General features: G+C 37.8%; 1 protein-coding gene across 1 annotated transcript in view; it reads left to right on the forward strand.

Annotated features, from left to right (window-relative positions):
- LOC122433542 (phospholipid-transporting ATPase ABCA3-like) overlaps positions 1 to 17,135 on the forward strand; it is a 273,275-nt gene that overhangs the window by 173,179 nt on the left and 82,961 nt on the right. Inside the window, exon 20 of the mRNA XM_043456580.1 lies at positions 16,791 to 17,043. Coding sequence (XP_043312515.1) covers positions 16,791 to 17,043 — 253 coding nt within the window. The remainder of the gene's footprint in view (positions 1 to 16,790; positions 17,044 to 17,135) is intronic.

Genomic DNA, 17,135 nt, shown 5'->3' on the forward strand with positions numbered 1-17,135 from the left:
TCACTTTCATCAAGAGGCTCTTTAGTTCTTCTTCACTTTCTGCCATAAGGGTGGTGTCATCTGTATATCTGAAGTTGTTGATATTTCTCCCAGCAATCTTGATTCCAGCTTGAGCTTCGTCCAGCCCAGTGTTTCTCATGATGTACTCTGCATATAAGTTAAATAAGCAGGGTGACAATATACAGCCTTGATGTATTCCTTTTCCTATTTGGAACCAGAACCATGTTCCATTTGGACATGTTCCATGTCCAGTTCTACCTGCATACAGATTTCTCAAGAGGCAGGTCAGGTGGCCTGGTATTCACAGGAGACAGGTAAGGTGGTCTGGTACTCCCATTTCTTTAAGAATCTCCCACTGTTTGTTGTGATCCACAGAGTCAAAAGCTTTAGTGTAGTCAATGAAGCAGAAGTTGGTGTTTTTCTGTAACTCCCCCTCATTCTCCATGATTCAACAAAAGTTGGCAATTTGATCTCCGGTTCTTCTCACTAAGCTCTGCCCCAGGAAAAAAGAAGCAAAATGAAAATCTTATCCTGTTTTACTTCCCTCTTCAAAGGATCAGAAACTTTCTAACAACTGAATGCTTCTTTTCACTCTAGGGTTCTATCAGGTAACTGGTTTTTCATTTTGACCAGTTTACAGCTGTTATCTGCATACTGGTCAGTCTGGTAAAATGTTACTTGCCCACTAATTACACTGTGTCAAGAATATGCACTGAATGTTTTCTATACTTTGTAATCTTTTGACATTTGTTTCATTGCCTAATATAATGTTATTTTTGTAAATGCTTCATTTACCCAACTCCAAAAAAAAAATTCTGAAATTTTTGGATGACAAATTCTGTCTCAATTGCATTATTTTATTTGTTGTATTCTACATTTTTTTTAACTAGTACTGACCTGTCCACTACTGAAATATGCATTAGAATCCTTCATCATAATTTGGGTTTAAGTCTTCACCTTTAATTCCATGATTTGATTTGTGTATTTTGTCTGTATGTTACTAGTTCTTAGAAATTTGAATTGATATGCTTTGTAAATGATAGATTATTTTATCATTTTGAACATTTTCTCTTTATTCTGGCATGCATTGTTGTCTTAAAATTTATTTTATATAACATTATATGAGTTACTATATATAACATTTATATAACTTTATGTAAGAGATACTCCAGCTTTCATTTTGTTGGTGTTTGCATAGTGAATCTTCCAGTTATTCATTCTTCAACTGAAATTTATTTCTTTAATGTTATATTTAAAGACGAATGTCTCCTTTAAATAGCTTACAACTGAGTTTATTGAGATTTAGTCTGGTGATTTTTACAATTAAAATGGTAAGATGGTTTATCTGTGTTATTCCTATTTTTCTCTATTTTTTTTGTTATTCTCTCTCTTACTACTCTTTCAGTGTTTACCCCAAGATTTCAACATGTATTCTTAACTTACTAGAGTCTGCTGTAAATAAGTACTTTTATCCAGACACTATGAATGCAATGTCTTAGAGTATTTTAGTTAAAATTTGCATTCTCACCAACAACAGCACACTGGAGTTTCCTTTTCTCCGCCTCCTTGCCAACTCCTGTTATTTGTTGCCTTCCTAATAATAATGAATCTGGCAGGTGTGAGGTGAGAACTCATTTTGACTTTAACTTTAACCTCTGATAATTAGTGATGTAGAGTACCTTTTCATGACTCCATTGGCCATATACATGTGTCTATATGTCTTCTTTGGGAAAATGTGTATTCAGATCCTCTGCCCGTTTTTAATGTTTGTTTGTTTTGTTTTGATGCTGGATTGTATGAATTCTTTGTATATTTTGGATATTACTCCTTATCAGATATAATTTTCAAATATATTCTCCTAAATATATTCAATAGGCAACATTTCATTTTATTGACAGTTTTCTTCTCTGCACAAAAGCTTTTTAGTTTTATGTAGTTCCATTTGCTTATTTTTAGTTTATTTTCCTTGCATGGGGTAACATAACCCACCCCACCCCCCGCCTCCCGCCCAAATATGGCTAAGACCAATGTCAAAAAGGTTTCTGCCTGCATTTTCTTCTAGGAGTTTTATGGTTTTAGGTCTTACACTTAACTCTTAAAACATTTGAGTTTACTTTTGTGCATGGTGTGATAAATGGTGCAGTTTGATTCTTTTTGCATATAGCTTTCTAGTTTTCCCTACATCAGTTATTAAAGAAGGTTTCTTTTCTCCATTGTTTACTCTTGTCCCTTTATTGTAGATTAATTGACCAGAGAAGCAAGGGTTCATTTCTGGGCTACATTGATCTGTGTGTCTCTTACTGTGCTAGTACCATAATGTTTTGATTAGCTGCAGTATAATTTGAAACCAGGGAGCATGATGCCTCCAGCCTTTTTGTTCTTTCTCAAGATTGTATTGGTTACTAGGGGTCTTGTATGTTTCCATGCAAATTGCAGAATTATATATCTTAATTCTGTGAAAAATGATACTGGTATTTTGATGCAAACTATATTGAATCTGTAGATCATCTTGAGTAATATGGTCTTTATACAATGTTAATTCTTTCAATCTATGAGCATGGTATATCTTCACATTTATTTATGTAGTCTTCATTTTTTTAAAAAAAATTTGTATTGAAGTATAGTTGATTTACAGTGTTCTGTTACTTTCAGGTATAATGCTTCAAGTGTTAGTTTCAGAAAAGTGATTTAGTTATACATATACATATATATGAGGAGGGCATGAAAACCTGCTCCAGTATTCTTGCCTGGAGAATTCCATGGACAGAAAAGCCTGGTGGGCTACAGTCCATAGGATCACAAAGTCGGTATGACAGAAGTGATTTAGCACAGCATACACATATCTATTCTTTTTCATATTCTTTTCCCATATTATAGAGAATTGAGTATAGTTCCCTATGACATGCAGTAGGTCCTTGTTGATTATCTATTTTATTTACAGTAGTATGCATAAGCTAATCCCAGTGTCCTTATTCATCCCACCCTCCCCACATGTTTCTCCTTTGGTAACCATAAATTTGTTTTTTAAGTGTGTGTCCATTTCTGGTATTCCCAAGTGGCACTAGTGGTAAAGACCTGCCTGCCAATGCAGGAGACATAAGAGGCACAGGTTTGATCCCTGAGTCAGGAAGATCCCGTGGAGGAGGGCATGGAAATACACTCCAATATTCTTGTCTGAAGCATTCCATGGACAGAGGAGCCTGGCAGACTATGGTCCGTAGGGTCCCAAAGAGTCAGACATGGCTGAAGTGACTTAGCATGCACGCACACTTGAGTATATTTCTGTTTTCTTCATATGTTCATTTGTATAATTCATTTCATTTCATTTCATTTCAGTTCAGTTCAGTTCAGTTCAGTCGCTCAGTAGTCTACGACTCTTTGAGACCCCATGAATTGCTGCACGCCAGGCCTCCCTGTCCATCACAAACTCCCGGAGCTTACTCGAACTCATGTCCATCGAGTCGGTGATGCCATCCAGCCATCTCATCCTCTGTCGTCCCCTTCTCCTCCTGCCCCCAATCCCTCCCAGCATCAGGGTCTTTTCCAATGAGTCAACTCTTCGCATGAGGTGGCCAAAGTACTGGAGTTTTGGCTTCAGCATCAGTTCTTCCAATGAACACCCAGGACTGATCTCCTTCAGGATGGACTGGTTGGATCTCCTTGCAGTCCAAGGGACTCTGAAGAGTCTTCTCCAACACCACAGTTCAAAAGCATAAGATTTTGCACATCAAAAGAAACTATAAACAAGGTTAAAAGACAGCCCTCAGAATGGGAGAAAATAATAGGAAATGAAATAACTGACAAAAGATTAATCTTCAAAATATACAGGCAGCTCATTCAGCTCAATACCAGAAAAACAAATAAAACTCCATCAAAAATGGGGGCGGCCTAGATGCCCATCGGCAGATGAATGGGTGGGGAAGCTGTGGTGCATGTACACCATGGAGTTTTGCTCAGCCGTCAAGGGGAATTCATTTGAACCAGTCCTGATGAGATGGATGAAACTGGAGCCCCTTATACAGAGTGAAGTAAGCCAGAAAGATAAAGAACATTACAGCATACTAACACATATATATGGAGTTTAGAAAGATGGTAGCGATGGCCCTGTGTGCAAAACAGAAAAAGAGACACAGAAATACAGAACGGACTTTTGGACTCTGTGGGAGAGGGTGGGGGTGGGATGTTTCAAAAGAACAGCATGTATACTATCTATGGTGAAACAGATCACCAGCCCAGGTGGGATGCATGGGACGGGTGCTCCGGCCTGGTGCACTGGGAAGACCCAGAGGAATCGGGTGGGGGGGGAGGTGGGAGGGGGGATCGGGATGGGGAATAAGTGTGGATCTATGGCTGATTCATGTCAATGTATGACAAAACCCACTGAAATGTTGTGAAGTAATTAGCCTCCAACTAATAAAAAAAAAAAAAAAAAAAAAAAAAGTGGGCAGAAGACCTAAACAGACATACAGATGGCTAATAAACACACGAAAAGATGCTCAACATCACTTATTATTAGGGAAATACAAATCAAAACTACAATGAGGTATCACCTCACATTCATTTGAATGGCCATCATAAAAAAATCTATTAAAAAAAAATGCTGGAGAGGGTGTGGAGAACAGGGAACTTTCTTGCACTATTGGTGGAAATGTAAATTGATATACTTACTACAGAGAACAGTATAGACAGTCCTTAAAAACTAGAAATAATACTATGTATATTGGAGATTAAGTGTATACATTGGAGATTAATCATTTGTCAGTTGCTTCATTTGTAATTATTTTCTCCCATTCTGATGGCTTTGTTTCATCTTGTTTATGGTTTCCTTTGCTGTGCAAAAGCTTTTAAGTGTAACTAGGTCTCATTTGTGTATTTTTATTTCCTTTACTCTGGGAGGTGGGTCAAAGAGAATCTTGCTGTCATTTATGTCAAATTGTGTTTTTCCTATGTTTTCCTCTAAGAGTTTTAGAGTTTCTGATCTTACACTTAGGTCTTTAATCCATTTTGAGTTTAATTTTTGAATATGATGTTAGGAAATGTTATAATTCCATTCTTTTACATATACCTGTCCAGTTTTCCCAGCACTACTAATTGAAGAGGCTGTCTTTTCTGCCTTGTATATTCTGCCTCCATTGTCGAAGATAAGGTGCCATATGTGCGTGGGTTTTGCTCTGGGCTTTCTATCCTATTCCATTGATCTATATTTCTGTTTTGTGCCAGGTCTTTTGCCTGCTTAGGCAGACTTTTTCCCTAGGTGTTTTATTCTTTTTGATGCAATATTGGATAGGACTGTTTCCTTAATTTCTCTTTCTGATCTTTCATTGTTAGTGTATAGGAATGCAAGAGATTTCTAGATAGTACTCTTGTGACCTTACTAAATTCATTGATTAGCTCTAGCATTTTTCTGGTGGCACCTTTAGGGTTCTCTGTGTATAGTATTGTGTTATCTGCAGTGACAGCTCAACTTCTTTTCCAATTTGGATTCCTTTTACTTATTTTTCTTCTCTGATTGCAATGGCTAGGACTTCCAGAACTATGTTGAATAGTAGTGACAAGAGTGGACACCCTTGTCTTGTTCCAGATCTTAATGGAAATGCCTCCAGTTTTTCACCATTGAGAATGACATCTGCTGTGGATTTGTCTTATATGGCCTTTATTATGGTGAGGTAGATTCTTTCTATGCACACTTTCTGGAGAGTTTTTATCATTAATGTGTGTTGAACTTTGGCAAAATATTTTTTCTTCATCTATTAAGATTATCTTATGGTTTTTATTCTTCAATTTGTTAATATGTTGTATTACATTGATTGATTTGCATGTATTGAGGAATCCTCGCATCCCTAGGATGAACTCCCTTTGATCATGCTGTATGATTCTTTTGATGTGTTGTTGGTGAAAGGTTGATGCTGAACCATGAAAGACACTGGGATTCTTGGCCTCTGGAGGAGAATTCAATCTGGGGCCAGTGATGAGGCTTAACTGTTCCGAGCTTTTGTGTAATAAAGTTTTACTAAAGTATAAAAGAGGTAGAGAAAGCTTCTGACATAAATATCAGAAGAGGGCAGAAAGAGTGCTCACCTGCTAGCCTTCAGCAGTATGTTATATACCTATCAGCAAACTGTTAATTAGAGAAAAATTAGTCTCAAAACTCAGAGACTGGCACCAGGCCCCTCAGCCACAACATGCATTTTGAGATAACATTGGCACAAAGTGAGCTGTCCTGGACCATAAAATGATTAACATGAATCTTGAAGAAAGGCAGGTTTCCAAGCAAATACAGTCTCATTTGAATAGCTTAAGAGAACATTTGCCTGAGTAAAACATACTGGTTTGTCAAGTTGGTGACTTGGAGACAGAGTCTAGGGTAAATTCATAGTTCATTAACATAGCTTAAGACAAACATTTCCATAAGAAAAAAGCATTGGTTAGTTCAAGGTTTGAGAAAAGTTAAGTTCAGGTGGAACCAGGTGTCATCATGGCAACACCTCTTTAAGAAGAAACCTCTTCTTAAATTTGTATAGAGAAGGGGAAAAAATCTAACACTTATAGTTTGTTTCCTCCTGCAGCTTAAGAGAGAAGTAAAAAATGTCTGACCCTTGCAGCCTATTTCCTCCATTTGGAGACCCCTGATCTTCCTGCCTGTTACCCTCTCACTGAATTCTGTTTGCTAGTGTTTTCTTGAGAATTTCTGCCTCTATGTTCATCAGTGATATTGGTGTGTAATTTTATTTTTGTGTGGTACTTTGTGTGGTTTTGGTATCAGGGTGATAGTGGCCTCATAGAATGAGTTTGGGAGTGTTCTTCCATCTGCAATTTTTTTCGAAGAGTTTTAGCAGGATAAGTATTATCTCTTCCCTAAATATTTGATAGAATTAGCCTATGAATGCATCTATTCCTGGGCTTTTGTTGGTTTTCTTGTTTGAGGATTTTTTAATCACAGTTTCCATTTCAGTGCTTTGATTGGTCTGTATATATTTTCTTTTCTTCCTAGTTCAATCTTGGAAGATTGTGTCTTTGTAAGAATTTGTCCATTTCTTCCAAGTTGTCCCTTTTATAGGAATATTATTACTTATAATAGTCTTTCATGATCCTTTGTATTTCTGTGGTATCAATTTTAAGTTCTCTTTTCATTTCTATTTTATTGATGTGAGACTTCTTTTTTTTTTCTTGATGAGTCTGAATAACAGTTTATCAATTTTGTTTATCTTCTCAAAGAATCAACTTTTAGTTTTATTAATCTTCGCTATTTTTTTCTTCAGCAGTTCTTTTTCCATTTATTTCTGTTCTGTATATTATTTATTTCCTTCTATTAACTTTGTGTTTTGTTTGCTCTTCTTTCTCTGATTGCTTTTGTTGTAAGGTTAGGTTGTTTATTTGAGATTTTTCTTATTTCTTCAAGAGAGACTGTAATACTATAAACATCTCTCTTTTCTTATATCCCATAGGATTGGGTTCATCATATTTTTGTTGTCACTTGTTTCTAGGTACTTTTTGTATTTTCTCTTTGACTTCTTCAGTGATCTGTTTGTTATTTACTAGTATATTTTTTTAGTCCTCATGTGTTTGTGTTTTTAAGGCTTTTTCTTCTGTAATTGATGTATAATCTCATAGTGTTGTGGTCAGAAAAGATGACTGATATGATTTCAATGTTCTTAAATTGACCAAGGCTCACCTTGTGGCTCAGCATGTGGTCAGTTTTGGAGAATGTTCCATTTGCACTTGAGAAGAAAGTGTATTCTCCTTTTGGATGGAATGTCTTATAGATATGAATTAAGTCCCTCTAGGCTCACCCTTATGGCAGAAAGTGAAGAAGAACTAAAGAGCCTCTTGATGAAAGTGAAAAAGGAGAGTGAAAAAGTTGTCGCTTTTAAAGCTTCACATTCAGAAAACTAAGGTCATGGCATTTGGTCCCATCACTTCATGGCAAATAGATGGGGAAACAGTGGAAACAGTGGCTGACTTTATTTTTCTGGGCTCCAAAATCACTGAAGATGGTGATTGCAGCCATGAAATTAAAAGACGCTTGCTCCTTGGAAGGAAAGTTATGACCAACCTAGACAGCATATTAAAAAACAGAGACATTGTCCACAAAGGTCCATCTAGTTAAGGCTATGGTTTTTCCAGTGGTCATGTATGGATGTGAGAGTTGGACTGTGAAGAAAGCTGAGGGCCAAAAAATTGATGTTTTTGAACTATGGTGTTGGAGAAGACTCTTGAGAGTCCCTTGGACTGCAAGGAGATCCAACCAGTCCATCCTGAAGGAGATAAGTCCTGGGTGTTCATTGGAAGGACTGATGCTGAAGCTGCAACTCCAATACTTTGGCCACCTGATGCAAAGAGCTGACTCATTTGAAAAGACCCTGATGCTGGGAAAGAGTGAGCGCAGGAGGAGAAGGGGATGACGGAGGATGAGATGGTTGGATGGCATCACTGACTCAATGGACATGGCCTTGGTGGACACCAGGAGTTGGTGATGGACAGGGAGGCCTGGCGTGCTGTGGTTCATGGGGTTGCAAAGAGTTGAACACGACTGAGTGACTGAACTGAACTGAACTGAGGCTTATCTATCATTTTAAGGCTTGTGTTTTCCTATCCATTTTCTGTCTGAATGATCTGTTCCTTGATGAAAGTGGGGTGTTAATGCTCCCCACTATTATCATATTACTGTTAACTTCTCCCTTTATGTTTGTTAATATTTGCCTTACATATTGAGGTGCTCATATGTTGGGTGCATATATATTTATAATTATATCTTCTTGAATTGATCCTACAATCATTGTCCTTCTTTGTCTCTTATAATAGTCTTTGATTTAAAGTCTATTTTGTCTCATATGAGTATAGCTATTCCAAGTTTCTTTTGATTTCCATTTGCATGGTATACCATCTCCTACCCCCTTACTTTCAGTCTGTATGTGTCCCAACGTGTGAAGTGGGTTTCATGTAGACAGGATATATATGGGCCTTGATTTTATATCCACCCAGCCAGTCTATGTCTTTTGGTTGGTGCATTTAATTTATTTACATTTAAGGTAATTATCAGTATATATATTCCTATGCCCATTTTCTTCACTGTTTTGGGTTTGTTTTTTAGATCTTTTCTTTCTCTTGTGTTTCCTGCCTAGATAAGTTCCTTTAGCATTTGTTGTAAAGCTGGGTTGGTGGTGCTGAATTCTCTTAGCTTTTGCTTGCCTGTAAAGTTTTTATTTCTCTGTCAAATCTGAATGAGAGCCTCCCTGGGCACAGTATTCTTGGTTGTAGGTTTATCTATTGCATCACTCTAAGTGTATCATGCTCCTCACTTATGGCCTGCAGAGTTTCTGCTGAGAAATGAGCTGATGACCTCATGGGAGTTTCTTGTATGTTATTTGTCATTTTTCTCTTATTGTTTTAAATATTTTATCTTTGTCTTTAATTTTTGTCAGTTGGATTTCTACGTGTCTCTGTGTATTCCTCCTTGGCTTTATCCAGCCTGGAACTTTTTGCCTTCCTGGACTTGGATGATTGTTCCTTTTCCCATGTTATGAAATTTTTCAGCTATTATCTTTTCAAATATTTTCTTGGGTTTTTTTCACTCACTCTTTTCCTTCTAGGATCCCTATAATGTGAATATTGGTTCATTTACTACTGTCCCAGAAGTTTCTTAGGCTATCTTCATTTTTTTTTTTCATTCTTTTTTCTTTATTGTGTTTCATGGTAGTGATTTCCACCTTCTGTTTTCCAGTTCAGTTATTCATTCTTCTGCCTTGGTTATTCTGTTATTGATTCTTTCTAGTGCATTTTTCATTTCAGTTATTGTATTTTCCATCTCTGTTTGTTTGCTATTTAGTTCTTTTAGGTTTCTGGTAAACATTTCTTGCATCTTCTCCATTATTTTTCCAAGGTCCTGAATCATCTTCACTATCGTTATTCTGAATCCTCTTTTCTGGGAGTTTGCCTATCTCCACTTCATTTAGTCATTTTTCTGGGCTTTTATCTTGTACCTTCAACTGGGACATGATTCTCTGTCTTTTCATTTTGTGATTGCAGTTTTGATTCTGGAGGCTGCTGGATTGCAGGTCTTCTTGCTTCTGCCATCTACCCTTTGGTGGATGATGTTATTTAAGAGGCTTGTGCAAACTTCCTGATGGGAGAGACTGGTGGTGGGTAGAACTGGGTCTTTCTCTGGTCAGCAGGGCCATGCTCAATAAAACTTTAATCAATTTATTTGCTGATGGGTGGGGCTGCACTCCTCCCCTGTTTGTGTGGGCTGTGGTGAACCAGCTCTGGAGTCTACAGGTTCTATGGAAGGGCTAATGGAAACTTCCAGGGTGCTCACATGAAGCACGTCTTAGAAGTGCTGCTGCCAGTACCTTTGTCCCCACAGTAAACCACTACTGTCCCATATCTCTGCAAGAGACCCTGCAACTGTAGTGGGTAGGTCTGGTTCAGCCACCTGTGGAGTCACTGCTCCTTTCCTCTGTGTCCTGGTGTGCATGAGATTTTTGTGTCTGCCCTCCAAAACTGGGGCCTCTGTAGAAGTCTTGCAATGAAATCTTGCTGGCCTTCAAAGTCAGATTCTCTGGGGATTTCTAGTCCCTTTGCTGGATCTCCAGGCTGGGAAGCTTGATAGGGGGCTCAGAACCTTCACAATAGTGGGAGACCATCTGTGGTATTACTGTTCTCCAGTTTATGGGTTGCCTATCCAGCAGGTATATGATTTCATTCTATCATGATTGCACTCCTCCTACCATTTTGTTGTGGCTTCTTTGTCTTTGGATGTGAAGTATCTTTATTCTGTTGTTGGGTTCCAGCATATTCCTGTCTATGGTTGTTCAACACTTAGTTGCAATTTCAGTGCTCTTGCAGGAGGAGATGAGTGCACATGTGTCGACTTCACCGTCTTGAACCAGTCCTCAAAAAGGGATGTTCTTGAATCTCGTCTTGTTTTTATAGAATTATTTTATAGGCTGATATCCTCCCTCATTGTCAGGGCATTTATCACAGCCATCAGCCTGCTTTCTAAATAAAGCCCTTCAGGTCCTGCTAATTGACTGATTGACATTTCAGGTCATTGTTCTCCATGTCAGGGAACTTTCCCCAACCCAGGGCAGAGGTCCTGCTCCAAATTATGATTATTTTAACCCTTATAGTTGGTGTGTTTTGACTACTTTTTTCTCTTGATCACATTTACGATATCTGGTGATTTTTAGTGAATGCTGGACATTATGTTAAAATACTAAAGTCTATATAGGATTAAGCTAATATTATCCTCCTGAGTGGCTTTATTTATTTACTCAGTCAGTTATATTCTGGATAGCTGACTTTAATAGGATTGAAGGGATATAATATTGGTTTAGCCTTGTAAGACCTGATCTATTGTATTTATCTTTACTCTTGGCATATAACTCCTCAAATATATCTGTTGAAAGGCTGAGAGTATTTCCCAGATCTCTCTGTTCCTAGTGAGCCTTGAATTCTAGTTTTTCTCCCTGAATGAGATTTTTTCTCCCTGATTCTTTACTTATTTCCCTCAACATTTTAAGGATCATTTTTATCTTCAGTTTGTTAACCTTTCACCTGTTACTCTTAGGAATCAAGAAATGATTTTTTGTGGAAGCAGCATAAAGCAAGCTTCTCATTTTCTTTTCAGCTACTAAAACAAGAGCCACCCAGCATGTTCTGTACAAAAGCCACATGGTATATATTTTAGACTTTATAGTCCACATACAGTCTCTGTGTTCTCCTTCTTCCTTCTCCTCTTTCTTCTTCTTCCTCCTTGTCCTCCTCCCTTCATCTCCATCTCTTCCTTCCCTCCACATCCCTTTTCTTTTTTTCCCTCTCTCTCTTCTTTCTTCTTCTCCACCTTCATCTTTTTTACATTATTTTTCATCAATTAAAAATATAAAAATAATTCTTAGCTTGTGAACCATAAAAAATAAGCTTCATGTCTGATATGGCCCATGATCTGAGATTGAGTATAAGGCTCACTACTATCAGCTTCTCTATCTTGGATTTTTATACTGTGACTTCTTGGATAAGCTTGAAACTTCTGTTTTTTATTCTAAGCATCATGAAACATCTGTATGTTCTTATTAACTGTAGTCTTTTACTCAACTTTCTGCTATGCTTCTCGACTATCTATTTCTACAACTGTACAGAAGGAGAAAGTAGTATAAAATTTTTGACTAGGTGAGTTTTCCTTTTCTCTCAGGTCTTTGTATTTCCAAAACTAGTTGCTTTGCTAATTTTCTGATTCATTCAACCACATTTTTTTTAATAAACACAAAATTATTCAGGTTTTCTAGTTTTTCTTAATAATGATTTGTTTTTCTTAATCGTCAATGTTAGAAGCAGAAGTCCCTGGAAATAAGACATACAGATGGACAAAAGGCACATGAAAAGATCCTTAATATCACTGATTATTAGAGAAATGCAAATCAAAACTGCCATGAGATATCACCTCACACCAGTCAAAATGGCCATCATCAAAAAATTCACAAGCAATAAATGCTAGAGAGGGTGTAGAGAGAAGGGAACCCTTCCAGACGGTTGGTGGGAATGTTAATTGGTACTGCCAATAAAGGACAGAAATGATGTGGAGATAACAGAAGCCAAAGTTATTAAGAAGAGGTGGCAAGAATACACAGAAAAACTGTACAAAAGGAAGATCTTAATTACCCAGATAACCATGATGGTGTGATTACTTGCCTAGGGTCAAACATTCTGGAGTATGAAGTCAAGTGGATCTTAGGAAGCATCACTATGAACAAAGCTAGTGGACATGATGGAATGACAGCTGAGTTATTTCAAATTCTAAAAGATGATGCTGTTAAAGTATTGCACTCAATACACTAGCAAATTTGGAAAACTCAGAAGTGGACACAGGACTGGAAAAGTCTGTTTTCACTCCAATCTCACAGAAAGGCAATGCAAAAGAATGTTCAAACTACCACACAATTGGACATATTTCACATGCTAGGAAGGTCATGCTCAAAATTCTCCAATCTAGGCTTCAACAGTACACAAACCAAGAACTTCCAGATTTACAAGCTGGATTTAGAAAAGGCAGAAGAGCCAGAGATCAAATTGCCAACATCTGTTGGATCATAGAAAAAGCAAGAGAATTCTAGAAAACCGTCGACTTTTGCTTCATTGAGTAAGCTAAAGCCTTTGACTGTGTGGATCAAAACAAACTGTGGAAAATTCTTAAAGAGATGGGAATACTGGACCACCTTACCTGCCTCCCGAGAAAACTGTATGCAGGTCAAGAAGCAACAGTTAGAATTGGACATGGAACAATGGACTGATTCAAAATTGGGAAAAGAGTACATCGAGGCTGTATATTATCACCCTGCTTATTTAACTTATATGCAGAGTGCATCATGAGAAATGCTCACCTGGATGAAGCACAGGGGGGAATCAAGATTGCTGGGAGAAATATCTATAACCTCAGATATGCAGATGGCACCACCCTTATGGCAAAAAGAAAGAGGAACTAAAGAGCCTTTTGATGAAAATGAAAGAGGAGAGTGAAAAAGCTGGCTTAAAACTCAACATTCAAAAAACGAAGATCGTGGCATCCAGTCCCATCACTTCATGGCAAATAGATGAGAAAACAATGGAAACAGTGAAAGACTTTATTTTCTTAGATTCCAAAATCACTGCAGATGGTGACTGCAACCATGAAATTAAAAGATGCTTGCTCTTTGGAAGGAAAGCTATGACAAACCTAGAGAGCATATTCAAAAGCAGAGACATCACTTTGTGGACAAACATCCATATAGTGAAAGCTATGATTTTTCCAGTAGCCATGCACGGATGTGAGAGTTGAACCATAAAAATGGCTGAGCACCAAAGAACTGATGGTTTTGAACTGTGGTGCTGGAGAAGACTCTTGAGAGTCTCTTGGACTGCAAGGATATCAAACCAGTCAATCATAAAGGAAATCAACCCTCCATATTTATTGAAAGGACTGATGCTGAAGTTCCAATACTTTGGCCACCGTATGCTAAGAGCTGACTCACTGGAAAAGACCCTGATGCCGGGAAAGATTGAAGGCAGGAGGAGAAGGGGACGACAGAGAATAAGACGGTTGGATGGCATCACCTACTCAATGGAGAAGAGTTTGAGCAAACTCCAGGAGATGGTGAAGGACAGAGAAGCCTGGCATGCTACAATCCATGAGGTTGCAAAGAGATGGACACAACTGAGTGACTGAACAACAACAACAGCCACTATGGGAGAACAGTACAGAGGTTCCTTAAAACCCTAAAAGTAGAGCTACCATTTGACCCTGCAATCCCACTCTTGGGCATATACTAAAAGAAAAACATGTTTCAAAAGGATACATGCACCCCTATATTCGTTGCAGCACTATTTACAATGGCCAAGATATGGAAGCAACCTAAATATTGCTTCAGCAGAGGAATGGATAAAGAAGATGTGGTGGATATATACAGCCGGATATTACTCAACCATTAAAAAGTATGAAATAATTCCATTTGCAGCAACCTGGATGAATCTAGAGATTGTCATACTGAGTGAAGTCAGAGAAAGAGAAATATCGTATAACATCCTTTATATGCAGAATCTACAAAGAAATTATATAAGTGAATTTATTTACAAAACAGAAACAGACTCATAGACTTAGAGAATGAACTTATTCCTCCATGGGGAGGAATGGGGAGAAGAGATAGTTAGGGAGTTTAGGACTGACATGTACACTCTGCTATATTTAAAATGGATAAACCAGCAACATCCTACTGTAGATCACAGGGAATTCTGCTCATTGCTATGTGGCAGTCTGGACGGGAAGAGAGTTTGGGGGAGAATGTATACATGTATATGTATGGCTGAATCCCTTTGTTGTCCACCTGAAATTGTCACAACATTGTTAATAGGATACATTCCAATATAAAATAAAAAGTTTAAAATTAAAAAAATAAAGAAGTGGAAGTCCTTACAAATCAGTTTGGGGACTGACAGTTTGAAGGAGGAAAAGAAGTTTGAGAGAACTAATACCGAGTGCAATATATTTTCTCAGTGAAATTTAGCTAAAATGTGTGAGGTGTATGTGGATTGTTAACAGAATAAAGATTTTTCCATGTATTTTTATTTTTTAATTAAATGCAGTTGATTTACAATATTGTGTTAGGTTCAGGTGTGCAGCAAAGTGATTCTTTTCTGTTATAGGTTATTGCATGATAGTGGGTATATTTTTCTGTTCCATATATTTGTTTTTTGTTTATTTAATATTTCATAGTGTGTATCTCTTAATCACATACTCCTAGTTTATTCCTCCCCTTTTCTTCTTTGGTAGCTATTTTTTTTTTTTCTTTTGGTCTCTGTGTCTGTTTCTGTTTTGCAAGATCATTTGTAGTATTTTTTAGATTTTGTCTATAAGTGATATCATAATGTTTACTTTTGTCTGACTTCATTTAGTATGATAATCACTAGGTCCGTCCATGTTGCTGTAAATGGCATTATCTCATTCTTTTTATGGCTGAATAATAAAGGATTAATATTCTTTATCCACTTATTTGTTGATGGGCGCTTAGGTTTCTTCTGTGCCTTGGCTATTCTGAATAGCACTGCTATTTATGTTCAGTTCAGTTCAGTCGCTCAGTCATGTCCGACTCTTTGCGACCCCATGAACCACAGCACACCAGGCCTCCCTGTCCATCACCAACTCCTGGAGTCCACCCAAATCCATGTCCATTGAGTCGATGATGCCATCCAACCATCTCATTCTCTGTCATCCCCTTCTCCTCCTGCCCTCACTCTTTCCCAGCATCAGGGTCTTTTCAAATGAGTCAGTTCTTCACATCAGGTGGCCAAAGTATTGGAGTTGCAGCTTCAGCATCAGTCCTTCCAATGAACACCCAAGACTGATCTCCTTTAGGGTGAACTGGTTGGATCTCCTTGCAGTCCAAGGGTCTCTCAAGAGTCTTCTCCAACACCACAGTTCAAAAGGATGAATTCTTCGGCGCTCAGCTTTCTTTATAGTCCAACTCTCACATCCATACATGACCACTGGAAAAACCATAGCCTTGACCAGACGGACCTTTGTTGGCAAAGTAATATCTCTGTTTTTTAATTGTCTAGTTTGGTCATAACTTTCCTTCCAAGGAGTAAGCATCTTTTAATTTCATGGCTGAAATCACCATCTGCAGTGATTTTGGAGTCCAGAAAAATAAAGTCAGCCACTGTTTCCACTGTTTCCCCATCTATCTGCCATGAAGTGATGGGACTGGATGCCATGATCTTAGTTTCCTGAACACTGGGGTGCGTTTATCTTTTTCAAATAGAGTTTTCATCTTTTCTGAATATATGCCTAGAAGTGGAATTGCTGGATCATATGGCAACTCTATTTTTAATTTTTAAAGGAACTTCCTTACTATATTCCATAGTGGCTACATCAATCTCCTTTCCCACCAACAGTCTAAGAGGGTTCCCTTTTATCCATACCCTCTCCAGCATTTATTGGAGAAGGAAATGGCAACCCACTCCAGGATTCTTGCCTGGAGAATCCCATGGACAGAGGAGCCTGGCCAGCTATAATCCATGGGGTCACAAAGAGTTGGACATGACTTAGCGATTAAACCACCACCACCTCCAGTATTTACTATTTGTAGACTTTTTGAAGAATAAAATATTTAAGTTAAATGGTCAAAGCTTGTCAGAGCTATTGAGGGAATGGTAAAAAAAAAAATTGGGCAAGTAAAATTATTTGGTTCGCCCTCTCTAAAATACATAGTTAATGATCTGTATTGCATGCTGAGCCCATGATCAGTATTATGTTCTCATTCCAGGCAATCTGATGGCCTATTTGGCGAATAGTCAAGAATGCATTTACTCATGCATTATTGCATTTTCCATTGAGGTTAATGGAAGTGAAAATATAGTTAACTTTTGGTTCAACAATCAGGCATACCATTCATCACCATTATCTCTGGCTGTATTAGACAACATTATTTTTATGTCACTTTCTGGCCCTGATGCTTCCATTACAATCACCAACAGACCTCAGCCTACACGTTCTTCTTCTGGTGGACATGAAAATCGGTATGTATACTTTTTTTCATTGAACTTGAACTTTAAGCTTTAAATAGATCCCTTCTTCCCTTTCCAACCCTGTATTTAATTAAAAGTTAACT

The sequence above is a fragment of the Cervus canadensis genome, chromosome 32 (genome assembly GCF_019320065.1).
Source record: "Cervus canadensis isolate Bull #8, Minnesota chromosome 32, ASM1932006v1, whole genome shotgun sequence".
In the NCBI taxonomy this organism is placed as follows: Eukaryota; Metazoa; Chordata; class Mammalia; order Artiodactyla; family Cervidae; genus Cervus; species Cervus canadensis.